General features: G+C 51.5%; 1 protein-coding gene across 6 annotated transcripts in view; it reads left to right on the forward strand.

The window, feature by feature from the left end:
* MGLL (monoglyceride lipase) overlaps nt 1-27,384 on the forward strand; it is a 194,160-nt gene that overhangs the window by 136,679 nt on the left and 30,097 nt on the right. For all 6 annotated transcript variants that reach the window (XR_014822320.1, XM_084986679.1, XM_084986677.1 and 3 more), the window contains 1 exon segment: nt 5,481-5,587. Coding sequence is in view for 5 of the 6 variants with exons in the window: in XM_084986679.1 (XP_084842805.1) it covers nt 5,481-5,587 (107 nt within the window). In the remaining variant the exon portion in view is untranslated.

A 27,384-nucleotide genomic window follows, 5' to 3' on the forward strand; every position in this document is an offset into this window, starting at 1 on the left:
GTAGATTTGGCAGTAAGAGTGGCGGATGTGGATGGTGCTGTGGGCCCTCGCGTTTTCTAAGTGGGGTGTCTTGGAATTAAGCCCAGTTCCCAAGAAGGCAGGTGGACACTCCCCACTCCCTGCATTGGGGGATGATCTGAGGGTCAGTGGACTGGTGTCCACAAAGACTGCTATGCTGGGTCAGGTGACCCCACAGAAGTGGCTCCCTGGTGGTGGGAGCATCCGCTGCATCCCCTGGGCCAGATATCTCTAGGAAATCCTGGCCTTTCCAACTGTTTCTTAATAAGATGAGCAGAACGGCTCTTCAGCTGGGCACACCCAGTCTTCCTTGGAAGAGTCTGGCCTTGCTGGGAAAGGGTGAGCAGGACAGAGGAACACTTTGGCCAGGCAGTGCCCTCTTATTGCCCCCAGTGCCACATGCAGGAGGCCTTGTGTCCACTCTGAAGATGTGCAGTCAGAGGTGGGAGCAGGTCCCAACTGAGTCCTGTAGGGAACAGTGGGGGCGTCTCTCGTGGGGAATTGTTTGCATCCTGGCACTGGTCTCCACCTTTAAGTGCTGGTGGGGTTGCTGGCCTGTTTCCTGCCTACCCTTCCAGGGGTGTCTGCACAGTGTGGGTCCATGCATGGGCTCACTCTCCAGCGTCCAGTGAGCGAGTGAGGCAGAGCAGATGACCGGAGCTGCAGAGCTCCTCTGTGTATTTTCACATTGATTCTCTCATTTTATCTCAAAACCCCAGTGAGGAGGTGCCAGTGTCCCCACTTCACAGGGGGAGAAACAGGCCCACAGAGGTCCAGAAGCCAGCTTACAGGGGCAGGGTGGGTAGACCCTCTGTGCCATCGGAGAAAGCGGCTTCACTGAAGACAGTGGCGGCACCTTCTCCGTGCAGCCAAGATGCAGAGCATCCATACTTTTCTTGTTCACCTCACAGAGCCTTTGTGTCCAGTGGTTTTAGGCTTATCCCCACCTTACAGGTAAGAAAACCAAGACCCAGAGAGGCTAGTTACTTAAACAATGAATAAGCAGAATGAAGAGAGAGTCAGTAATTTGATGGAGGGCGGATTGTGCTTTGTCAAACCTGGGCAGGGACAAATGCTGACGAGTTCTGCAGTGTGTGCATCTCCAGAGCTGTGTGTGCTTTATTGGGAGCGGCCCCACCTCCCAGGGCTGCGTGCCAGGCAGGCCATCTGCTCTTGAGGCTGGGCCTCCCCTCTGACAGTCGCCTTCTCCCGGAACAACCGGCTCCCAACTGGCTATAGCCAGTAAAGAAGTTCCAGGAAAAAGATCTTCTCCAGCCCCTTCTGTAACCTAATTTCTGCCACTGTGGGTATTGCCATGTCTGCATAAATGGCCCTGCTGATTTTCTGCCACCGTTCTTTGTTGAGATTGCAGATAACAGGGGGAGGGAGGTCACGTTCCTTGGCATCTGCTCCCTTGTCCCCCGTCTCCCTGATCTGTTGTCCACAGAAGCCCCAGGGCTTCAGAAGTTAGACCAGATCATTGACCTGCCTGGTACCATCCTCTGCGTGGAGTACCCCCAGCTCCTTGCAGATACCCACCCACCCCACTCTCAGAGTTTGTCTTGGGTCCCCACCTCGCCCCCACTCCTCGGAGCAGCATCAGCATGGGAGGCCTTCTTTCCGCTCCTAGGGTGGGCATCCTGCACAGGACAGCTCCTATCCCGCCGATATCTCTTCCTCACCTGCCTTCCCAGCTGACACACTCCAAGAGGCCTCCCTTGCTGCTCCCTCCAGTCCAGACCAGGCTCCCCGTGGCTCCTCTGCTCATGGTCCTGCTGATAACACACACTTATATACCTGTTCCCTGCTCAGGGTCTGTCTTTCCTGCTAGGCTGACAGCCGTGTGAGGGCAAGGGCAATGCTGTTTGTCCTCGTGTCCGGGGGGTGGAGGTGGGGCTGATGTGTGAGTCAGTGTCTCTGGTTCTTTATCAGTCAGAGGACCATTGTAGCCTCCATCCTGTGGGCGGCGGCTCAGAGTGGCCAGGTGCCTTGCCCAGGGTGGGTGCTGGTGCCCACGTGGACTGGCCCTCCCCAGCTCTATGGTCAGTGATGTTGCATTAATAACTTGAGGTTTGCTGTGGTGAGAGCGTTTATACCATGAAATTTGGCAAATGCCAGAAATCAGGGCCACCCCTTCCCCCACGGTCATTAAACATTTAGCAGCACATCCTGATTGGCGTTTCTGAGGCTGGGAAGGAGGGGAGGCCCTCGGAGGGGATTGGTGGGATGAGGGTGTAACCACAGCATCAGCAGCTTCATTCTGAAGCAGGGGGAGGTCTCTGCAAGGGTCAGAGCTGAGGGGTGCCGAGATTTGATCTTCACTTTGCCAGGCAGATTCTGCAAAACAAAGAAAGCCTGGAATCCAGGACACAGGCAGGTGTGAGGAGCGGGAAGGGAGACTGATGAATCAGACTTGGAGTCCAAGCAGGAGCTGAATCCAGAGACTAAGGGGAGCCCCACTCTCAGTGGCAACAGCTGGGGACCAGCATGAAGCCAGGCCAGAGTGTCTGTCTGCTGAGGTGCCTGTCCTGGGTCTGGGAGCTGAGCCTGCATGTGCCACCCATCTGTGCCAAGGAGGGCAGCAGGGGACCTCTGCTACCTGCGGTGGGATGGCCATGGCAGTCTGCTTGTTTCCAAAGGAGCGGCCTCTGTGTCCTCCAGATAGAACCTGTGGTTTACCCAGTATGTCTCGCCGAGAAGTAAGTGGCTCCAGAATGGCTAGAAGTCTCCATACCAGAAGGGCCGCCCACTCACCACTGTACGTCCCATGTGGCATCTGAGCAGCCTTGTTGCCAGAGCTGCATATGGTGGGGGTGTCCCTTCACCTTGACTGCACAGTGGAACTGCTGGAGCGCTCTCCCACCCAGAGCAGGTAGGCAAAGCTCCTTCCAGGGCTGGGACTCAGCCTCAGCACCTTGGAAAGCTCTCCAGGTGATGTCAAGGCATGGTCAAAGTCCAAACCAGGTGGAGAAGTTCCCCTAGCCTTAAGAGCAGGCCTCTTCCTACATGCAGCCCCCAGGTGGTTCTGCTTACAGGCAACTCCTGGCATGGTGGCAGCAATGGCCTGTACCCCTCCTCTGGGTGCTCAGCAAGGCCCTGAATCCCTCCTCTGCTCAGTGGGCCCTGACCACAGGGAGAGGCTGGCTGCTGCGTGACCTGGCTTGTCCATCTGTGTTAACTGTGGGCTGAATTAATCCAGCAGCTGCTGTGCTCCCAGGAGATATTGAAGTGCTTGAGCTGTCTTTTCTGGGAGTGTAGCCACTTGTGCAGATGGGAGATGACAGTGTTGAGAGGTTGCAGCCATGCTCCTTGGGAGCTGAGAGAAATCCCATCGGCCGATCCCAGAGTGTCATGTGGGCAGATGTAATCTGCCTACATTGGTGTCTGATCAAGTGGAGGTGCTGGACATTGCATGGAGCAAGGAAGAGGATGTGAAAGAGGGTTTCTCAAGTGTTTTAGGGAAAGGCAGGGAGGACAGGTGCCAAAAGAAAGCGAGATTAGTGCTGGTGCTTTGTGCTCTGCTTAAAGAATAAAATGTGTGGTCTTGTTGCCTTTCCACATCCTGGCAGAGTGGAGCTGCAAGAGAGTACAGGAGTCTCTTTGCTCAACACAAATGTGCCGCTAGGCTGGGGCAGCTCTGGGACCTGCCAGCAGCAAGGTGGACAAGGCTTCTGGCCTTTTGATCTGACTTCATAGTGGAGGAGAGAGCCAGGGACCAAGCCACCCAGGAATGAGCAAACTGTGATATGTGGTGAGGGCCTGGTGCAAACAACAGCAAACTTTGATGTCCTATGAGGCCCCAGTGCAAACAACAGCAAACTGTGGTGTGCAGTGAGGCCCCAGTGCAGGTCAGAAGGCCTGAGGGAGGGAGGCTGCCTTTGGTGACCTATGCCATGAGCCTCTGGCATGAGGTACAGCCAGCAGTGATCCAGGGAGGGGGATCAGTAAGGGTAAAGGCCCTGAAATGGGAAGAGCTGGTGCTGCTGAAGAAGGGCTGGAAGCCCCTGTGAGGATGGGCAGTGATCTGGAGGAATGAAGGGACAGGATGACTTGCCCCCTGAGCCCGCTGGTGGCCTGATGGAGACCTGGAAGCCAGGTGGTGATGTGCTCTGATCTACATTTTACCAATTGCTATGTGACTACTCTGATTGTCACTCTCAGCCGTAAAGAAGGTAAAGCACAGGATTATTATGAGGATTAGAAATCTTGTGTGTGGACTTAACTGAGGAACTGACACAATGAATGCTCAGTGAAGTGGCAGCCCTTCCCCCCCTCCCCCTCCTCATTATGAGTGTGGCTTACAGCAGCCCTCTACCCCTTGTCTGAAGGGGACTCTAGATGCCCCTGGTCTTAAGCTAAGAGTAGAAGTCCTGACAGTTGTATGTTCAAGAACCTAAGTGCCTTCCAGTACCCTCTCCACTGCTGGGTGACTCTGGGGTGAGCTGTGGTGTGAGGGGGGCATACCACATAGAAGGCTTTCCGGGGGCCTGAGCTCCCAGCCAGGCAATGCTTCCAGCTCCAGAGGCTTCCTGTGCACAGATCTTAGGTGTGAGGTACAGTGTCTATTTTAAAACCTCACTGCCTTCCTCATTCATTCAAACTGTGTTTTCTGAGTGCCCACCATAAGCACCAAGCAGTGCCAGCCACCATGCAGCAGTCAGGAGAGAGTCTGAATGTCCTCAGCTGGCCGGGAGGCAGAAAGCACCATGGCCCCTGTGGACCAAGGGCTTTGAGGTCCTAGGAGGAGGGACCCTGAGCAGGGCCAGCACAGAGAGGGGGCATGCCAGATGGACAAGGAGGGGAAGGGAATAAAAAGTGCCCCTAGAGCACAAACTCCAGCAGCCGAGGAGTCACAAGAGTGGAGTAAATTATCCATAGGATGAGAGGAGCTGTCTTAGCGCAGGTGACAGAAAACCCAGAGCCTCCACAGCACAGCCAGGGGTGGGGGTAAGATAAGCAGGCGGCAGTCCAGCTGGATTCAGGCAAGCCCCAGCAGCATCATTAGGCCTGGCGTCCCTCCTCCCTCTGGTCAGCCTGTCCCGGATCTGGCCCCTCTAGGCCATGGTCTCTGCAGCCCAAGCTCTAGGAACTGCTCCTCATGGACCGATAGCTTGGCTGGAGTCACCTGCCTCTCCCTGTGCCAATCACTGTGGCCGTGACCACAGGTGCCCTGATTGGCTCAGGTCTGGGCCCCTGGACAGCACGGATGGAGGGCCCCATGTTCCAGCTCTGCAGACATGAGCTTCCAGACCTTCCGAGCCCCTGAGGGAGATCCTGTTGTTACCACAATTCTGTGGGCTCCCTTCCGTGTGACCTCAGAGCCTGCATCTTAGCAGCATCCCCGCTTCTTAGACCCATGATTTAGTCTCCCACTTGTTGTCAGTGTCATGGGAGCCTGTCTGCACCCCAGCTGCAGCCTCCATGGTCTGAATCTTCCTAATGGCCATCTCTCTCCCCTGCAGGGCCCTGGTCTTTGTGTCGCACGGAGCCGGGGAGCACTGTGGCCGCTACGAGGAGCTGGCTCGGATGCTGGTAGGGCTGGGGCTGCTGGTGTTCGCCCACGACCATGGTGAGTACCAGGGCCTCACTCATGACCCAGCCCTTCCCGGCCATCTCACCCCATCATTCTTCCCCCTCTGTTACTCACCTCTGATTCCTGTAGTGAAATGGAGAAAAGACGTTCCCTACGGGATGTTTCTAAGTCAGAAATATGTAGTTATGTAAACAAAAAATGACCAGCAGTTTCTCTTGAGTCTGGGATTGAATGCAGGTTGATTAGAAACCTCAGGTGAAAAAACCCAAAGTTGGAATGTTTATGTGAGAACTTACCCTAGGCCAAGTCATCCTCTCCATTTTTCAGGCACCCTCTGTGCAAATGGGTCCTGGTTTCCTCCCACGGACTTGGATGGACACAGAGCCCTGGGTGCAGGTACACCAAATGCAGTGTAGTTCACAGCCCAGCACAGTGTCCACATGCTGCAGGGCACTTCAGACCAGGGGAACAGTAAGGGCCTCGAGGGCCACGTGGTCACGAGGAAACCCAGAACATGCACAGGGACACACACACATGTCCCTGGGTCCAGTCTCTGATTCTTGTCAAGTAACTCAGTCCATGGGGATTCATTGCCTGAATCAGGCCACACTTCTTTTACCACTTGGGGGGCTTTCTCCACAGCTGGGTGGTTTCTGGTTAATCTTCCTTTGCCCAACAGGCTGTAGAATGAAGAGTTCCCTGTGCCTGAACTCAGTGATTTCTGCACAACACCAGTGTAGAAATCAATCATCCTGGCCCAGATCCAGAAATGATGCTTCTGTTCTGTCTGATACAGAAATAAAGTGATGCTGCTGAAAAGAGAGGGGAGCAGGGAGGGGCCTGGTGGCCTTGTGACAGGAGGGAAGGCTTGCTGGGCATTGTGTGTATAAGGAAATGCAGGTTTACTGAGAGCCCTTTGTGAGCCAGATATGTCCTCATAACTGATAATATTGACTGAATTCTGTCTTATTACAGTTACAATGTTCTATAGTGCTTTTCAAACAGCCCCGATAATATTTGTGAGACTGAAAGATAATTTTGGAGGATTATCCTGATTGTCACTGTCTGGTAAATAATGGACTGTCACTATTTACTTTGGCATTTTCCACACTGTTCGGCCCACGGTAGGAATGACTTTTTTCCTATCGCATTTGTCTCCATTAAAGTCTGTTGCAATGAGCTGACCAATGTGGGGGTATTCTGAAAGAAAAGACTGTTGTGTTGTGCAAACGCTGAACACCTCCAGGGGAACTTCAAGTATCTGCTTTTAATCTTGGCAACAGCGCCTTCTTATCAGCTGCCCTTGGCCAAATCTGTGGGAACTGGTAACTGTCATGTCTTACTTACTTTGTCTGACTGTGGAACTTTCAAAAACAATTTTTAAAGGCTTCTTTTTTAGAATAAAGAGAGAAAAGAAACAGCCCACCTTTTGATGTTTCCAAAATAGCATCTAAACCTGAGGCCTGGCTCTCTGAGACATTCTAAATATAGCTCAAAGACAGTTGTATATGTTCACCTGCTTTAACTTCCTTGATTGATGGGTTTCTTCCAGTGACTCAAGGGAAATATCTCTTATTCAAGAAATGAACCCAGACCCAGCATGCCTGTCATGTCTGGAGATGAGTTACTGTGGCTGCCTTAGTGGGAGAAAGCAGGAGGTGGGCTGCCGTGGTCTTGCCAGTGTCCAGGGAAGCAGACACTGGCAGCTGGTGCCATGTGCCTGGTTACTCCTTGCAGAGAGGTGGGGGAGGGGCATGGAGGGACTTGAACCCAGGCCTGCTGGTTCTGCAGTCTGGCCTACTTTGTCACACCATCCTGATGATTCTGTGTTTGCTACCAGGCATGAATCCCACAGACACACACTTCTCTCTTTTCCGTGTAGCTTTAAAATTTATGTAAAGCCTCTATGGGGAAAATGTCAGGGCATTTACTGGGTATGTGAAGGATTAAAGACACAGCCAAAACAAAAAACAGCCATGGCCTCACCAGTGCCAGGATGGTCCAAACCCCCATGTCACCTGCCGGCCATCCTCCTGTGCTCCTATGCTCACCGGACCATGCGGTGGGACCTTGCCCCAGACTGCAGAAGGGCCCTTACACAAATACACCTGGGTCCACTGGACTGATTCCAGCTGTGGGCCTTGAACATCTGACCACTTCAGGCCTTAGTTTTCTCATCTACCAGATGTGTAGTATAAAGGGGCCCTGCTGGGAGGTGGGGAGGTGCCTCTTTCCTTTCACTCTGGCAGCTCAGAGACCCTTCCAGCCCTGGCACAGCCCCCTGGTGGCACGCCTGTGCTGAACAGGAGGAAGAGCTCCAGGGCTGGGAGCAGTCGTGCTGGCTTCTCCAGCAGCGTGGCATCCTGAGCCAGGTCACCTGTCCGGCTGCAGAGGCTGCAGTGAAGATGAGATGAAGTGATCAATGGAAAATGCTTTATGAAGTAGAGCCACTGATGGCGGCTTTGGCTTTGGTTTCTATGGCACAGTTCATAGAAGCACAGGTTTCTACAAATGCTATACTAACTTGATTTTAGGTTAAATCTTGTTACTCCAGTATTGCAGTCTTTCGTTGTTTAGACGGAAACCTAGAGACGCTGTGGCTAGTGGCTGGCTGTGTCTCAGCAGGCCTGGCCGCCTGGTGTGCACGGCAGGGTGCTCAATTAGCTTCTCATTTAACTTTGTTTTCTATTTTGGCCTTAAAATTTTATAGGATGACGTCATGGGCATGAACCGCTTTGCCAGAAATGAGAAGTATATGCCTGCCATTGAGTGAGTGCCAGCCTCACGCCAGGCTCTGACCAAGGCCCATTTTTTTGCCTGATCTCCAACCCCTCATGACAGTTAACACTGTCACTGCATCATAGGGGAGGTTCTGGTCTCCTCGCCCCAAGGGCACACATTCAGTCAAGGCTCTTTGGCTGCATCACTTGCCTGACCTGGGTAGTTAATAGACAAAGGTTTACTCTTCTCCCAGACACATGGAGCCTGGGGAGGTAAAGGATGTCGTGGTGCCATCCCTGCCCACGACTCTGTAGGTTTGCTCAGCTGCTCCCAGGCACGTGGTCTGAGCAGGAAGGAGGCCCAAGAAGCAGCAAAGGAAGTGCTGGGCTCACATCACGGAGGCAGACCTTTCTCAGGAGCCCTGGCTATTGCAGCCACACTGCACTTGCCAGGACAGCATTACATGGCCCTGCCCAGGCAGGCAGGAAATCTAGCTTGTTAACTGCATATTTGCTGATCCAAACAGGTTCTGTTCATAAGAAGGACACAGGAATGGGCCCTTCCAAGGCTGCCCCCTTCTCTGCCACCCACACATCCAGGCTTATTGTTTAAGAGAGCACTTCTCAAACATTTCTGTTTCATGTTTTCTGGGTAGAGCATCCCTGTCTGGCTCACAGTGTCACCCTTCTGCCACATCCATCCCCATCTGCTTTAGTGAGGTTTAGACATGAAGGTGGTTACTAGGGTCATCAGCAAGTTGTGGTTGAAGTCCCTAATGGTGCATTAACTTTGGGTCCAGTGTTGTATGAAGATGAATACCTGGACACAGGCACTGACTTCCTGCTGGTGTAGGGCCTTCTGTCACTCCATTTAAGCCACCCCTGTGAGGGGCTGTGCTCTGTCACAGTGCTGCGCTCCTGAGTGCCGACTTGTCCCTTCTAGTGGAGTCAGCCAACTCCTGCCATGAGCACTGCCTCACTATGCCATGTGCCATGCCTCCACCTGTCTTTGGCCTTCTCTGCTGTGTGCAGCCCAGGACTGAGCGGGGTGCAGAGGCATCAGTGTTTGCTGAAGGGATGAAGGACTTTATGGTCCAGATAGATCAGACCAGAGACATATAATATTTGCAGTAAAACACCCACCCGAAAGTATCCACGCTATCAGGGCAGAGGGGACCTGGCAGAATGGCCACTGGGACTCTGGGTCAGGTGGCCAAGGTTGGGGCAGGGGCCACTGTCATGTGCAGCTGGGTGGATGAGCTTCACGGCTGGTGGGCTGGAACCTCGGGGCAGGCTGGCTGGGTCTTGAGGGAACCACCATTCGAGGCAGAGGAGGCTGGTGGGGCAAAGCACAGATACACAGGTTACATGCTCAAGTCCTGTTTTCATGAAAACCCCAGCCTGATTTAGCTGGACCCAGCATTTAGCATCAGGATTGGAGGGGGAGAAGTTCCCGTCGTGGCTCAGTGGTTAATGAATCCAACTGGGAACCATGAGGTTTCGGGTTTGATCCTTGGCCTGGCTCAGTGGGTTAAGGATGTGGCGTTGCTGTGAGCTGTGGTGTAGGTCGCAGACGCGGCTCGGATCCCATGTTGCTGTGGCTGTGGCATAGGCCAGCGGCTACAGCTCCAATTAGACCCCTCGCCTGGGAACCTCCATATGCCAAGGGTGTGGCCCTAGAAAAGGCAAAAAAAACAAAGGAATGGAGGGAGAGCTGGCCTCTGGTTGCGAAACTTGGGGCTCTGTGATGAGACCCTGTGGATGTTCAGGAAGGTTGCTGAGGAAGAAGATACATGGATAGCCACCAAGGCTTCTGTGCCTAGTGGGAGCTGGTCTAGGGCAGGGCCAGGAGGGTAGGGCAGAGGCAGGCAGAGGTGGGGAGCTTCCAGGCCATCAGAGCAGGTGGCAGCAGCAGAGAGTGGGGTTTTCTGTGCTGTTCTAAATACAGCCTGGAGAAAGCCGGGACTCGCATTCACACTGTCCCTGGTAGGCCAGCTGCTCTTGGTGACTCACTGGAAACCCCTCAGAGTGGCAGTGTGAGCAGGAGAGAGGGGTGGGGCAGCCCCCCCACCCCACCCAGCCCCTTCCCACCAGCACCCTCACAGTTCCATTGGTGGGGCCGGAGTTGGCTTCTCTTTAATGTATAAACTGAGAAAGAACCGTTCTTAACTGAGTAACAAGGAATTAACCATCTGCAAATATTTGAGGGAATGTGTTAGAGGGAGTTTGTGTGGTTTTGTTTTTTTTTTAACTTTTTAAAAACTTGGAGTGGGGGGGTATGAGAAGAGGAAGCTCTGGGGGGTGTGGTGGGCAGAAGTTATGCCTGATGGGTGGGGGCCCTGCCCCGTCAGAAAGAAAGGACTTGAGAAATTCAAGAGGAAGAAGGCGGTATGTGTGTGTTTTCCACGCAGGGAGAGTTTTGAGTCAAGGTCTCTTGCTGGATCTATTCTAAAACAGGTTGCTGCCAGTTATAGTCATGTGTTTTGTTTGCAGTGTTTGAAAATGTGTTAATTTTTCTTGCCTTAGTAAATACGAGAGTGAAAAAGTGCAGTGAATTGCTCTTTGACACTTGGAGCATTCAGGGGGCTCAACCCGAGGATGGCAGGTGGGCTCACTGCAGCCCTGTGGGGAGGCCTTGATGCCTCCAGGTCCCTTCCAGTTCTGTGCCCCCTAGCCCCACGTCCTTATTTATTTACGTTACACATCCCAGACCTGCCAGCTTGGATATAAACCTCTAACATGAATTTATTTGGTCCTTTGCTTCTTTTTTGTATGAAACAAAAACTTCCATGTGCCTCTGTTTGCTCATCTATAAATGAAGTGATAATGATGATAACAATGGTGAAATTACACTTGGCTCTGGGACAAAGTGAAAGCAAGCGGGGTCCTGGGGACACCCTCAGATTTGCACATTCAGTTGGTCAAAGTCCAAGGAGAAGGCGCCAGCGGTACCACAAGTATTTTTTGTGTGGAACTTACTTGAAGGTGCAGTGTTGACGTGTTAAAATTAGATATGTAATATCTGAAGGAAGCAGACTTGCTGTCTCCCAAGACAGGTACTATCCCAGAACATCTTGTGTGCAGGACTGCCCTGGGCGTGAGCTGTGGAAATGACAGACCCAGGTGCTGCCTCCCAGAGTCCCCAGTGCCTGTACTCCCAGTGCTCCTATGCAAGTGTGCTGTGTGCCAGGGCAAAGGGGGCGGGTCTTTCCCAGAGGTGATGATGGGGCACAACTTAGAGGACACAACTCTGGTGACCTCAGACAGGGCATTAACTCTCACCAAGCCTGTTTCTGTACCTGTAACTGAGTCAGTATCTGCCTGGTGAGGAAACATGATGTGGTCGCTGCTGGGTGCATGGTAGGTGCTCGATAAACATCCATGCTGCCCTCCCATCCTCGACCTTGCTCTCTACATCCAGTCTATAGAAGAGAACCTGTTTTCAGATGGAGTGGTGGGCACTTTCCATCTTCTCTGCAGCAAGGGGCTCACACTCCACCTCATCTGATCTGGAACTCAATGCCGCTCACAATGGGATCTCTTTCAGGATGTCCTCGTCACCGGGCAGCCTCTGTATGAGTATCTGGGGACTTCCCTTTGTGATGTCCGGTCTTTACCCACTGCTACCCGGTTTTTAGGGAAATTTAGGCAGTGATTGCTGGGGAAGGAGCCTGATCTATTTGTGTATGAAGCAGGCAACAAAAGCATGTGGCCCTGTTGAGGGTTACAAGCAAGTTTTGGTCTGGATGCTGATTCAGGCTCAGCGAGAGGGCCCTTGAAGCAAAGGCTGCCTCTGCAAGCCTGGTGCCGTCTTGTCTCAGCTCAGGGCAGGAGCTGATAACTGGCCACCCACTTACCTTTCAAAAGGAATTTCCCCCAGGGGCGTGTTTGTTCACTCAGAACTGTTCACATGTCTGAGATGGAAACACTTAGGTTTTCTGGTAAGAAGAAAACAGACTTCCCTCCATGACTCTGGAAGAATCAGTTTCTGAAGTGTTCAGATGACTTACTCACTGGAGGAGAAAAGTCAAATTACCTCCATGTGATGCTCTCTTAACAAGGAAGGGTGAATAATTCTACGGAAGGAATTCTGTCAGCACCAAGGAGGCTGAGCCACAGGTCCAGAGAAGATGGACCTGGTAACAGTGTAGACATAGTTATATTGGGAAGTAGAGTGAAACTTGGACCTTGGCATCTGGAAGATCTAGGTTCAAGTCAGTTCAGTCATTTACTTGCTCTGTGACCCTGGGCAGGTTACCTAACCTCTCTGAACCTCCATTATTTTCTCATCTACAGCAAGAGAAGAATCAAAGTTTTTACCTGCCCCATAGGGCCAGTGAGGGGCCCAGTGAGATGGTGCCTGTTGAGTGCCTGGCCCTGTGAAGCTCAGCCATGCCCCACCCATGCTCCAGGTGCAGGTTATGAGGTGGGGCTGGGAGCTGCAGGATGGGGGGCATAGGGAGAGCCAGGGTCTGGGAGAGGAGGGCAGGGTCGCAGTGCAGAAATCAGAGCAGGAAATGGATACCAGCCACGAGTCTGGCACCGGGTCAGCAGCAGGACAGCAGGTCCACAGAGCCTTGTTCTTGGACAGCAGAGGTTCCCCAGGGCAGGCCTCTTGGGAAGCAGGGGCACACTCCTGGAGTGCCTTGTGGCCTTCCTTGCCCTGAGCCTCCTGTTCCAGGCTGAGTCTGACCTGGCCTTGACCCTAAAGGACCCACGCCTCTGTGGACGGGCTGCTGGCCAGGCAGTTCGGGAGACAGATGCTCTTAGTCCTTCTGTAATGCCCTCAGCCGGCACCTTAAAACCTACCTCAGAGATATGGTTTGTTCTCCCCAGGCAGCTGCCCCCTGGCTGCCGGGTCCACATACGAGCCTAGTGACCCCCGAGGCACATCAGTCCATGCCCTGCATGTGCTCTGCAAGGCCTGTCCTCCCACCATGCGCCAGACGCTTTCTGTATTTAGACAGTCTGCACCCGGCTTAGGTAACAGTTGCATTGGATTACTTTTTCCCATCTACAAGTCTGAGTATTTTGCTGAAGACATTCAGGTCAGGTGGACTAGGCGTCTGTCCCCATTTCCTGTCAGGGACCGACAGACTTTTCCAGCACACATGAAACCAGGGGCCTGAAGTGTCCCAGGGTGACACCTAGGGTGACAGCCAGAATCTGGGGTTCAAACCCCAGCTCCTTTGCTCATCAGCTGGATAGTGCTGTCAGGGACTGACCCTGGAGCCCCCACTTACAAGAGATGGAGACGGTGGTGGTGGTACCTGGATGCAGGGCTCCTGTGAGTCACCCACGGGGAGAGGGGCCTGCCCAGAGTAGCTATGGCAGCATCCAGGCTCATAATGGAAGCTAAAACAGCAATCACAGTTGCTGTCGGTTTTGGTCCCCAACAAAGCCACACACCACTGTGAGCCTGAGCAGAAGACCCGTCTCCTTGTTCTAGGGGTGGGGAGGTGAGGGTTCAAGGTCCTGCCCAGAAGTGGCATGTTGGGGTCAGGACCCCCGGTTCGCAGCACTGGGTCTTGCATGTCTCCCCAGGCTTGGAAGCAGCTGCTGCCCTTCAGTAAATTAACACTGGCAATAACTGTGACCACAGCTGGACCAAGAAAAGGAGGCACTTAAATTTTAAAACAGGTGGGGCCTAGGCTGGCTGCATGTCTCTGGGGGAGTCTGTGTGATTCTCTGGGGCCCATATCAAATGCTGCAGGCAGCCACAGGGGGCTCCCTGTGGGAGGGGGCATCACCTCGTTCTGTGAGGTGGAGCCTTTCTGAAGTGGAAGCTCAAACAGCATGTGACCGGGGATGGTTGGCCTGCCAACGGCTAAAAATAACCAACTGTGATGCTGCCAAGTGCCAAAGCCGCCAGGAGAAGGAGGGCAGGGGAGCCGCCAGCAGATCCCCTCCCACCAGGGGGAGGACCCCTTGTGGCAGACGAGGTCCTCCACCAGCCTCTGGTGGTGATTTTTAGCTGTACACATCACCAACCTACAAAAAATAAACACCCAGCTACAGTTCCATGCCCCCCTGTCCAGGGTTTTTGGAGCCTTCACTTAGAGAAGTGTTTGTAGGCACCCTGGGATGGAAGAGGCCCTTGGGGTGGTACCTCTGCTCTTCCCTGGATGAGCTGTGTGCTGGGCCTCTCTGGGCCTATCCCTCATCTTGTACATGAGACCAGCAGCACCTGCAGCCCATGCGGAATGCATTTGGAGCCGAGTGTAGAAGTTGGGATGCAGTGTCTGCCCCAGGCTGGTCCCCCGAAGGCTTCTTGAGCTTCCACCCTGATTCTGGAAGTCGAGGCTGGAGGCCATGGAGCCCTACGGAGACACCCCTCTTTCAGCATCTCACCCCACCCTGAACAGGGCTACCCCAACAGTGTGGCCTGGGGAGCCTCAGAAAGAAGGGCAGGCTGGCTAGCACCTCCTGGGAATGGTGCTCACACACTGCAGGCCCCTCTCAGCTGGTCAGCCACAAATGTACCCCCAACTTTTACATGCTCCGAGGACAGTGCCTCGGCAACCTGGGCTTGCTGATCCTTGCATCCTGCCTGGTATCCAGAATGTAGTAGGGGCTCAGTGAACATCTGCTGAATTACAGGGCATTTGATTAAAAACAACTGGTTTCTCTAGGTTTGCCCAGATTCAGACTGCTGAAGCATGTATGTGTACGAATTGGCACTAGAGGATGGGCCCTGTTTGAAGAAAATAAATACTTTCTGGCCTAAAAAAATGCATCATCTCTGTGCTAGTAACTTTCCCCCAGATCACCCCCATTTAACCCTCGTAGCTGTGTGGGGAGGCAGGCACTGCGCCCAGTGAGGAAGCAAGCTAGCCCAGGGGTGGTGAGTAACTTGCCCAAGGCGACACAGCCCTTGGAGCAAAGCTGGATTCAATCGCCATGCTTGTCCCCTGGGTAAGACCTTGACTTTTGGAAGCTGCTTTGATGAGCATGAGGGTTCCCCTAGAAACCTTAAATCATGGAACCCAGTGCAAACTTCATTTGCCATAAATGTCGGCTCCTGGAGTTCCCATTGTGGCGCAGTGGAAAACGAATCTGCCTAGGAACCATGTGGTTGCGTGTTCCATCCCTGGCCTCACTCGGGTTAAGGATCCGGCGTTGCCGTGAGCTGTGGTGTAGATTGCAGATGCCGCTTGGATCTGGCATGGCTGTGCTTGTGGCGTAGGCTGGCAGCTGTAGCTCCGATTAGACCCATGGCCTGGGAACCTCCATATGCCATGAGTGTGGCCCTAAAAAGACCAAAAAAAAAAAAAAAAAAAAAGGGCTCCTGGGCCCCTTGACCCTTCCCTCTGCTCAGCCCTCTTGACCCTGCTGGCTAGCTTCCCTTCCTTCAACCCAGGAAACCCGGCCGGCTGGGCGGGACCTGCCGCAGAGATGTCACCGTGAACACAGGGGCCAGCTGTCCCCTCCCAGAGTCTTCAAGAAGAGCCGGATCCTTTTGGCACATAATAGTTATTACTTCTTTCCCAGCTGTTGTGCAGATGTTGCCGGATCAGAAAAATTGCTTAGAGGGTTTATTACATGGAAACTTTCTCTTTTACTGAAAAAGGAGAGGCATCACCAGTGATGCTTCATCTGAAGGTCGAAGGGCAGAGTCCCAGCTTTGCCCCAGAGCGGGAGGGGTGGGCCTGATTCGGGGCATTTCCGGTCCCTTTCCGCCCTCTGACCCATGAACTCCTAGTGCCTGCAGTCACAAGGTTCCTGGGCTCGAAGCATTTCAGGGCTGCCTCTAAACTAAAGCCTCTCCAAGCAGGAGAAGGGGCCATGAGCTGTGAGGGCAGGTCCATGGAAAGACTTCTAAAGGACATCTCTCATGGGCCCTCCCCTCACTCAACACGCCATGTGTGGGAATCCTTGTGGCAGAGTAGCAGGGCTGGGACCCACCTGACCCCACATCTTCACTGCTGCTGCAGCCACAGAATGGGGGGACCTTTGAAATAGCAGTTCGGAGACCCCCAGATGGTCCTCACCTGCAAGGGTACATTTACAACTTGCAGCTCATGTGTTCTGCATATTTTCAAGAATGATGTTTCCACTTTAGTGGTAGTTTGTTATTGTCATGATAAATTGACCGATTCTGCCATGAAATACATCTGACTTTAAAGGCCTTATAAAGAGCAAGCGAAGAAAGAAAATTTTAAGTGACACCCTACTCTCCTTGCTCCAACAGCAGAACTGCTAAGAGAAGAAAGAATGCTTTGTCTCCCAGTGCCAAGAGTGGAGAGTGCCCAGGAGCTGTGGCGGGGCCAGAGGGGCATGGGTTCCATCTGCACAGACTTCTGGACACTTCCTCCATGTCTCTGAGCCCTGCTCCTTCCTTCCTTCATTCATTCAGTCACTTGTTCATCCTTGATTTTTGGAGCACCTGCCATGGCCCAGGCCAGGCTCATTGCTGTGATCAAGGGGGCAGAGTCCCTGCACTTGTCAGACCATAACTGGAAATGAATATGTCAGAGTATGTAACTCAGGGATGAGTGTCACAGAGAAAGATGAAACAGGGCAACCTGCAAGGAGGCTGGCCTCACTGAGAAGAGGACAATTGAGCACGGACTGGAGGACGGGAAGGGGGCCATGAATATCTGGGGGAAAGGGAACCTGTAGGAGAGTAGGTGACGTGCAGAAGGAGAAGGAGATAGGATAGAGGTGACAAGGAGCTGGCCTCGAGGGCCCAGTGGACCCCAGTCTCATCTGTAAGATAGGAATAAGAGACCTCATACAGCTGTGGTACATATTTGATGGGATAACAGACCCCAGCACAAACATGTACCCCTTCCTGCAGCAGACATGCAGACAGGCAGCCTCCATCCCCAGGCACCAATGCATGTGGCCAAATGAAGCTGAGTCAGGTGACCAGAGCCCAGTTCACATGGACCCTGGTGGGATCCTCAACAGACCTCCCTGCTCATGGCGCCATCTCAGCTGCTTTCATGTCCGCAAGGCTCCTCAGGGACTGTCCTCTGGGAGTTGAGTGGAGAGTCTCTTCCTGTGGTGTAGAGGAGTCCATTCATCCGGGGCCAATGGTACAGCTCCTGCTAGGGGCTGATGGCTGGGCATGAGCTTCTCTCAGTGGTTTTGGGCGGTGGTTTCAAAGCTAAGATGGAAAACCCTTGAGGCAGGAACCATGTTGCTGAATTGTATGTGTGTGTATTATGTATCATGTACTGCACGGGGATATGCCTTGTACCGGTTCTAACAAGCAGTAAGGAGATCAGTCAGTATTCATAGGGTGTAGCTTTTCTGAACAAATCCTTCAGCAGTTGCCATGATAATACTGTTTAACAAGCCCCCCCACACTCAACAGGTTAAGACAACAATGGCTGAGTCTTTCTCCTGTACCTGTAGGTACAGGAGACTTGGTCTGGGCTTAGCTGGGCTCAGCTTGAGCCCCAGGTTGGGTTCCATCCTCCCCACGTGGTCTCATCCTCCTCGGGCCAGTGGTCTCGATGGGTTCTATTCCTCCCAGGGAGATGTCGGAAGCATGAGAGGCTGGTAGAGTCACATGATGCTTTTAATCTAGGTTCAGGTTGCCCGGTCATCACCGCTGCCCATGTCCCATTGGCCAAGCCCAAGGTGGGGGACCCACAGTGACTTGTGGCAGAGAGCAGTGGTGAAGGGGACTTCCCTGGAAAAGACCTAAGGCCCATCCCAGTATTGAGATACAAGGGGAGAGTCCAAGGTGATTTTAACTAACACTTAGGCAATCACTTTTTGTTTTGTAAGAGATATATATATGTATGTATGTATGTATGTATGTATATATAATGATTTCTTTATCATTTAGGAAATAAGTTTGGTTGCTGGAATTAAGATTGATCAGAACAGCAGATTAAACAAGAAAAAACTAATTTTTGGAGAAGTGTGGAGATATTCTGGGTCTTTGTTTTACGATGTAGGTTTTATTATTACTCAGTATGGTGAGATCAACGGATCAGTGGACAGGAGACAACTGCCATTGAAAAGGTAGCTGTAAAAAAAAGAAAAGGTAGTTGTTTTGGTCTCTGGAGAGAGGGATGCCACACCATGCAGGGCCATGTAGGGAAGTACCAGGAAGGCCAGGAGGCCGGGGAACAGGCAACTGGGGGTAGGAGCCTGTCCTGTGATTTCCCTGGAAAGCAGGGAGGCAGGGCAAGCAGGCTGACTGGCTGGTTTGGTAATTTTAGTGGGCTCTGGCGAGTAGGGGCTGTCTCCAGTTGTCTGGCGCAGACCCTGTGGTGATTAGGGCAGGAGGTTATAGGCCTGGAGTATGAGTGTCTGATGGAGGATGTGTCTGTAGGGTGAGTGGGCTCCGGATTGGTTAGTTTGCATATGAATTGCATGTGAAAGACACTCTGAAAGGCAGATTGATATTCTGTAGGCATTGGATAGTTCTAAGAGGGGAGGTTTCCCCAGGGTCCATAAGACCCCAGATGTCAAAATGTCTTAACAAAAGACACGTTTAATATACCCTGTGTTGATGGTTCTGTTGTGTTATCAAGAATCCAGTGTTGTCACTGCAGCAGCTTGGGTCACAGCTGTGATGGTTTAATCCCTGGCCTGGGAACTTCCGCATGCTGCAGGCACAGCCAGAAAAAGAAAAAAGAAATCAGCTTTCTTCTGTCTGTTCTGCCACCCTTAGAACATCCAGCCTCAAGTTTCCCTCTTGGTCCAAGATGGCAGCTAGAGTTCCAGCCATCACATCATGTTTATATCTCAGACATTAGAATGGTGCTTTCCTCCCCCCTCTGGAAGTTTCGTCTGTTGACTTCCTCTTGTGTCTTGGTGACTGGGACTGAGTCACAGGGCCACACCTGGTTGCTAGGGAGGCTGAGTGATAGATGCTTTAGCTGGGTACACTGCCAGTCAGAATAAAATCATGGTTAAGTTACTGAGAAGACAGGAGAGAATGGGTATTGGGTAGGCAAATAGCAGCCAGTTACTCTGTTCATGGGAAGCAACTCTGGTTTTCCATTAACAGTAGTGATAGAAACTGTCTTTGATAAGTATGTTGACATAAGATGAGTCCATGTGGAACAGATGTATTAGGTAAACATTCATAGAGTTGGTGTGTGGCCAAGGTGAAGCTGTGAAGGTGGTACATATGATGAACGCCCGGTGGCTCTGCCTCCTGTGGAAGAGTTTTGGGGCTCACAGTGGGTGCCCCTTGCTCTAGTTCAGAACAATGGTGATACATGTCCACGTGGATCTGCCTGAATCCAAATGCACTGAGTCCCTGCTGGCTGGTGGTCCCCCTCCTGACCATGGCTCTTGTCCACGAGCCTCCCCTCATGTGCATTCAAAAGAAGCCTTCTCTTATTTGCACATGTCATTAAAATATCCTTTGACATATAACTGGCATTCTGTGTCACTGCCACGTGTGGGGAGGGGGCTAAGACAGGGGGAGAGGGAGGGTCGAGCAGGAGAGCATCTTAATGCTTTATGAAGCTGCATGCAGCTATTTAAAGCCGTCAGTTTTGTCAACCAACTCCTCCCCCTTTCACAGAGAACGGAGTATAGCTAATGTGAACTGGGTTTTAACTTTGGATTTTCCCCTGTTCCCGGGTCACAGTGGCTCATGAGAAGTGAAATTGTGTGAATTAAGGTTTTAATCTTCTGCTTTTCTTTCTGAGGTTTAGCAGTGTTGGGGCAGCCCCTTGTAGACTGGGCTGTGTCAGCTGGGAGAGCAGCCAGGGCCCTTCTTTAGCACAGTCCCTCCCAAAGTCTGAGGTCATCAGAGACACTTAGAAAAACAAAGCACCCAGACTCCTGTCAAATGGTGCGTGCCTCCTACAATGTCAATGGTGCCCAGCCCTTGGACTCAAGGAGAAGTTTGAAACAGAATGCACAGGTAATTGGGGTGGGGTGGTTCCTGTCTAAAGGAATAGGTGTGCATATGTTTGAAGATGCATCTTAGACAAAGCTGTCCAGAAAACCCCTTCCTCTTTGACATTCCCCTCACCCTCCCCGTGTTGGTGGCTGTTTCCTCAGCTGCCAAGTGGGAGGGAGGGTGGGGCGACCAGCTGGGAGCCCAGAGAGAGAGGTGGGGACAGTGGGGACAGACGGGGAGCCTTTCCGCCCCTGGGCCAGGCCTTGGGGAAAGTGGCGTGCCTTACCCCCACCCCCACCCCCAGGTCACTGGACACCTCCTGGGACGAACAGCCAAAGGGGGTCAGAGCACAGCTGGGTCATGTCCCTGCCATGTGCCCATTTCTCCTGGGTGAAGTGGAGGGCAGAAAGCCTGCTGCAAGGAGCAGTCCAGGCCATGCATGGAGAGTTTGAGGCTCTAGGTGGATACACACTGTTCTAGGTTCCCCATTCGTCTTCAGCAAGCGATTTAAGAACTCTGTCTTGCGGCTGAGGAAAGTGGAGCTGAAGCAAAGTATTTCTTGCAATCTTGGAACATATTGGTATGGAGCTTTTTGTATATTTTTTTGTTTCTCTCTTATTTTGCCTTTTATGGTTGTGAGGGTGACAGCAGGACTGATTCCCTAAAATGGAGAGATTTTCCCACTTAGTCCAAGCCCCTCCTCCTTTGAAGAGGCTCTAGGAGTAGGAGCTTAACATGAACCGGGTGGGGCTGTGGGCAGCGAGGCTAACGGGTCACTGCTGGGAGGTTGCCATGGGGCCTCTCGCAGGCAGGGGCTGAGAGGAAGCTCCAACAGGAGAAGGAAGCTCAGCGAACCTGGTGAAGCTGGGGCTTGGGGGTGGGGGGCAAGTGGAGCCTCTCTTTCATCCCAACCCTGACCAGGAGTGACCAGAACATCACTGGCTTGTGGGAAGCAGGGCCCCTAGAAGCCAGAAGACTAGCTGAGAAGTTCATGGGGGGGGGTAGAGTCCCACAGGCTATGACACAGCTGTGGCAGGAAGTACCACACAAGGGAAGACAGGGCTCTTCCGGTGCCAGCTGGTCCAGGCTGGCCCACCCTTCGCCACGCCAGCAGCAGGGGTGAAAGTGGAGACCTGTCAGGACCGGGTGTCATGGCCCCGTTGGGGTTGGCGAGACCTGCAAGTCTTTGTGTCATCGGGTGGCTTCTGAGCCTCTTATTTGCAGAAGGAACTTTCCTCCCTGTGGACCATACACTGCCCTTTTATTGTTGCCACTTCCAGCGAGGGGAGTGGTGGTCTGGGGGTTACACAGGATTTGCATAGGACTCCTGAGTGGCGGAGCCAAGACTCAGGCCCAGGAGTGTCTGATGCAGATTCAGTGAAGCCACAGAGGCCCAGCTCAGCCACTGGCCTGGAGGATTCACAGAGTACGACTGGGAACAGAGATCCGTGCTAGCTTGGAAAGCTATAGTCCAGGATGGACAACTGGGTCCTGAACCGGGTCCAGGGAGGGAGCATGGAAGTGAATCTACCTTCCCTGGGCCAGGCCCCTGCCCGTCAGGCAGCTGGAGCTCCTGAGAACATGGGTCAGAATGAGAGCTGTGCTTCCTCACTGTTCTGCTGCCTCTCTTCCTTTTTTCCTCCCTTTTTAGGCCGTAGCTAGCATATGGAAGTTCCTAGGGCCAGGGTTCGAATCTGAGCTGCAGCTGCAGCAATGCTGCATTGTTAATCCACTGTACTACAGCCAGAACTCTCTTTTTTCTTTTAAAAATCTTTTTGGGTTTCTTTCGTACTTACTTCTGTGACTGTTGTAGTGATTTTCATAGTGATTCCTCTTTTAGTCTTCCCATTAGAATCTGATATTTATTTTATAATGCAAAAGTAGATCTTGGGGGCTTGGGATGGAAATGCTATGAAATTAGGTTGTGATGATCATTGTACAACTAAAGTTCATTAAAAAACTATCGGAAAAAAAAAAAAGAAAGAAACCAAGATCTGGAAAAAAAAAAAAGGTAGAATATCTTTTGTTTGTAAATGCAGAACAAATGACTCAGGAAAAAAAAGGCACAAAAGCAAGTAAATGGAGGGTGATTTTTTTTTTTCCCCTCTTGGGTGAATATAGCAACTTCAGTGCACATGCTTTTTAGATTAAGGCAGGGAAGATAAAACTCTGGCAGTACCATGCTCTGTGGGCTTAAGGCTGTGAGAGGGGAGGAAGGGGAGGAGGGATGACAGGGGCCAGAGGGAGGGTAGGTTGGTGGTCTGGATTTGGGGATCACCACCTGCCACTGTTTTCTCTTTAAAATGCTCACTGAACAGTGAGTCCTATTGCTTTTTCCATCCAGAGGGGCTGGCGTGTGTGCACAGACCTGTAGCAGTGAAAAGTTAGCAACAGCCCTCATGCCCACATGGATGCATGGCTAGTCCAGACCAGGGTATGCTCAGACCACACCCACTGGACAGGAGGAGACAGGGCTGTAATTTTGGCTTTGGAAAGGCATCAAGATACATCATTAAGGGAAGAAGTAGAGTGCTGTTTATGGAAAGAAATAGAAGAGCCTGCCACAAGGGTGTGTTCATGTACTTGGTAACTTAAAGACAGTTTAAAAATCAATAGATGGCATACTTGTTGACCAGAGCTCCTCACCAGCCATAGTGCTTGACCCAGCAAGGCCCCACTGTCTAAAACAAATTCTCTAGGGGCAGATTTACATAGAGCTGAGGTTTCTTTGCCCGGGACAGTGTGAGAGTGATCAGTTAGTCAGCTTTTGCTGTAATAAGCCACCCGTCGCTATAACAAGTCACCTGCAGTCATCTAGCTTGTGGTCCCAAGAGTCTGTGTTGCAGCCTGGGTTCAGCACGGGTGATGGGTCCTGGGCCATGGAAGTGCCGGGCTGGCAGTTAGCAGGGTTTCTAGAAGCTGCAAGACCTCTGGAGCCTGGCCCAGACCTGGCCACTTCACCTTCACTGCGTTCCATCAAAGTGAGTCTTGACCCAGGTCAGGACTGGCTGGGAGGAGCTGCGGACAGCCAGCCCAGCATGTGTCTGAGATATGCTCATAGGCATGCTTCTGAGAGTCAAGGATGGCAGAACGTACCAAAAAGCAGTTCCTGGAGCCATTTCTAAGCATTGCTTCCTGCCCCCCCTCTCCATCTTCCCAGGCTCAGTGGTGGGGATTGTGTTGATGACTCTGGTCCAGGCCTCATGGGCATCATCTCTCTGTGGACGGCCTCAGATGGACGGTCACTATCCCCTTACCCCTACTGTCTCATCAGACACCCTTGGCACCTGCCAAGTCCCCTCATGTCACTTTCATGCACAAATGCACCCACTCCAGTTACCTCTGTTCTCAAGCAGATATGATTGTATGCTGATGGCAGAGCCGGCTACTTTTATTTTCAGGTTTTATGTGTCTGTATTTATGTACAAGTGTGATTAAAAAAAAATAGTAGGAGTTCCGATCATGGCTCAGTGGTTAACGAATTCGACTAGGAACCATGAGGTTGCAGGTTCGATCCCTGGCCTGGCTCAGTGGGTTAAGGATCCAGCGTTGCCGTGAGCTGTGGTGTAGGTCGTAGACGCGGCTTGGATCCCAGTTGCTGTGGCTCTGGTGTAGGCCAGTGGCTATGGCTCCAATTAGACCCCTAGCCTGGGAACCTCCATATGCCGAGAGAGCGGCCCAAGAAATTGCAAAAAGACAAAAAAAAAAAAAAAATAGTAAACAGCCTTTATTTTTTTCCCCCAATGACAAAAATATCAGTTCATTGTAGAGATTTTGTGAGATAACAAAAAAGGACAAAAAAACCTAAAATAACCTTTATCTGATTACCCAGAGACGGTCAGTACCCTGTTTTGTGGTGTATTCATCACAGCAGTCAAGGTGTTGCCCAAAGCTCAGCAGGATTTGAACCCAGGCCTGGTGCCTAAGCTTATATTCTTTCTTTTTCCAGGGGTTTTTGGTGCAGAGGAAAACATGTGAGTCAGAACTCAGTGTATTTAATGTCTTCTAACAAAAATAAAGGTGATCTTAAGACTTGGAGAAAAAAGAGTTCAAAAATGAAGTATTTGTAAAAGCCAGGCCAGGTGGGGAGTTTGCCCAGTTTGGCACATTTTTGCCCATCCCTTTGACATCATATGAATTTTTTTTTTTTTACATTAAACCTTTTCCTGAGGTTTCAAATCCTTGGGATTGCTGATCTGGTGTGGTCCTGCTACTGGCCCCAAGCATTATTTGGAATTTGCTGAGCATCCTGTTATTTTTGTCCCAGACTTTTAGTCCTTGATCTCATCTATCCTGGAGTTTCTGAGGTAAATGCCTCTCCCTGCCCCACAGCTATTGCCTATTTATGAGCCGGAGGCACTTTATTTATTCAAGTTTCATGAAGAGATCTGGGTGAAAGGGCTGGCATTTCTAGATGATTCTGCCTAGCTCAGAATTGCTCAGAACCCCACCAGCTCACTAGAGGAGCAGGGCACGTGGGAGGGTGATGGCTGAGCGTGCAGTGGGAACCCGCCTGGCCCCGTTCTCCGGAGCACGTTGTCATCCTACAGCTTGATACAAAAGGAAGATCATCTCACTAGATGCCAAGAACTGTAGTTATGACACTTTTTGTCATGCTGTTTCCTCTTATTTATGCAGTGGAAAGTACGATGTTTTCAAAATAAACCCTCTAAATATGAAATCCTGAGAATGCATTATTTCTAAAATGCTGCACCGTTAACAGCCTTTTAGCTGGTTACATTATAAAGCATGCTGTAACAGCTCAAAAGAAAAATCTGAGCCGAAATGTGTTTCCATAGCCCATATGCTGAATTCTGGCATATTTATACCTTTTTCAAGCTGTTGTCAATTAGTAGAGAAATTAATTTCTGTCTTTACATCCTTTGTACATTCAGGCTCATGCTTGGATGCTGCAGAGGGAGGGCTTTTCCTCCTGCTAAGGGGAGCTCAGTGCAGCGGTAGCTGGGGAGATGAAACATGTTGTTCCAAGTGTCCATGATGGAAGCCGGGACCATCAGCAAACAGAAGAGGAGGAAGTGGCTTTTGTTGAGGGAAACAAAATGTTTTCCAGGCCAACAAGCTGTGATCGTGGACTTTCTGCCATATGTGTTTTCTTTTTTTTAAAGAGAGAGAGTGACAAAGGGAAGCAGAACCTCGCTATCACGTGGTGTTCCTGTCCAGCCTGCACCAGATAGCCTGTGGGACTTTGTCCTTTCATCCTGCACTCTCTGCTCTTGGAACCTAACAAGGGCATTGTTAGCATTAGAAGGATGTGTCAGTTGATGACCAAACATGCTTTTTTGGTGGTCTTTTTGCTTAAGGATGCAGTTCTTTTACTTTTTTACTTGTTTTTGGTCTCATGTCCTTACATTTTGGCATCGGATGCCTTTACTAATGGGATTTCTGCTATTGGATGTCTCAAGAGCACAGAAAAAAAAAGCCAGACAACGTTTATTAGAAAATGGGCTTTGAAACCGAGATAGCTAAATTTAACCACCATAAGCATGTTGCAGCCTAAAGTAGGAAGAAGGATGTACGGGGCTGGCATCCTCGCTCCAATAAAGCACTGAGGGGAAAGACCGGAAGCAGCAAATGCAGGGTGATTTCAGGGAAGCCTGCTGGAACTGCAAGATGTGGCTCCTTGTATGTTTTCTGTCACAGCTCTCCTCGGTGCACCCGACCTTGCTCTCGACATCACACAGGTGCTGTCAGCAACCAGGAATCCTGAGTGGCTCAGCCCAGAGCCTTAGGCATTTTACGAGCCATTATTTGGGTCACATATGTGACCTGTGGCTCTCTCCCTACCAAGTGTAGAGAAAGGAGTTGCCTTAAAAAAGGGAGAGAAAAACATATGACAAGTTCTTGAGACAAAAGCCATAATGGCTTTCCGTGGGTTATTTTTTCCTGGAAGCAAAGCACCATTAGTGGGAAAAAAGTGAGTTTGCTACTAACTTCTATAATAAACAAAAGCATAGCCATCACTCCCTGTGCTGACAAGGATGTGATGAAATTCCAGTTTCCATGCTTGGCTGGGGACAACAAAAGTCCTTGAGTTGAAAAGGATGTTTGGTTCTATAAATGAGGTCTTCCCTAAATATTTATATCTTTTGATCTAGAAATCCCATTTTGGCAAGTTTATCCTAACAATTCTATAAACATCTGTAAAAAGAGCCATAGCCACTGGCCTACACCAGAGCCACAGCAACTGGGATCCGAGCCGCGTCTGCGACCTACACCACAGCTCACGGCAACGCTGGATCCTTAACCCACTGAGCCAGGCCAGGGATCGAACCTGCAACCTCATGGTTCCTAGTCGAATTCGTTAACCACTGAGCCATGATCGGAACTCCTACTATTTTTTTTTTAACTTTTTTTTTTTTTTGCTTTTTATGGCTGCACCCGTGGCATGTGGAGGTTCCCAGACTAGGAATCAAATTGGAGTAGCCTAAGCCACAGCCCCAGCAACGCAGGATCCGAGCTGCGTCTGCGACCTACACCACAGCTTATGGCAACGCCAGATCCTTAACCCACTGAGCAAGGACAGGGATCGAACCCACAACCTCATGGTTCCTAGTTGGATTTGTTTCTGTGGCACCACGACAGGAGCTCCGAACATGTGTTAACTTCTATAATCAGAGGAAGGATACCGTGTTTCGTTATTTAATAATATTTTAAATGGAGGCCAGTGGGTACATGTGTTTTTCGTCATTCCACACAGCATCTCCCCAGGAGAAATTGTTTTCAGTGCTGCCTAATGGAAGTTTCCCGGGTGTCAGGCACATTCTACATCTGCCCTCACGTGTGGCTGGTGAGACTGAGGAACTGAGTGTTTAATAGTTGTCACTTTAGTTAATTTAAATTCGGTCCGTGTCCCCATGACTGCCGCCCCTCCAGTTACTCTGCCTGATGGCGGAAGGGGACTTGGTGCCCGCTGGCAGAGGCCCACTTGGTCTACAGGAAGTACTTCCAGCCAGAGCAGACCCCTCCCTCAGTGCTAGGGCTGAGGGCCAGCCCAGATGGCCACTCCAACCCCTCACCGCAGGCCAGGGAGGGTCACGGCTGGCAGGGCGCCTGCAATCCCATCAGGCAGATGGTGTCTGCCCAGGGCCTCTGTTTGCCTCGTCTGTGGTCCTGACAAGAGTGGTGGGTCGGGAGCACGTGAGGCTGGCTTCCGTGCCCCCAGCCTCCACCTTCCATGGTTATCGCACCGCCCCCACCTGCTCCTTGAGAAGCCAAGACCTGAGGTATGATTTACTCTTGCTTTTGCTGGAGGAAGCCACAGCAGTACT

The sequence above is a fragment of the Sus scrofa genome, chromosome 13, assembly GCF_054392235.1.
Source record: "Sus scrofa isolate SSC_HxYL_T2T_F1_AM1 chromosome 13, Sscrofa_HxYL_maternal_Yorkshire_Landrace_v2.0, whole genome shotgun sequence".
In the NCBI taxonomy this organism is placed as follows: domain Eukaryota; kingdom Metazoa; phylum Chordata; class Mammalia; order Artiodactyla; family Suidae; genus Sus; species Sus scrofa.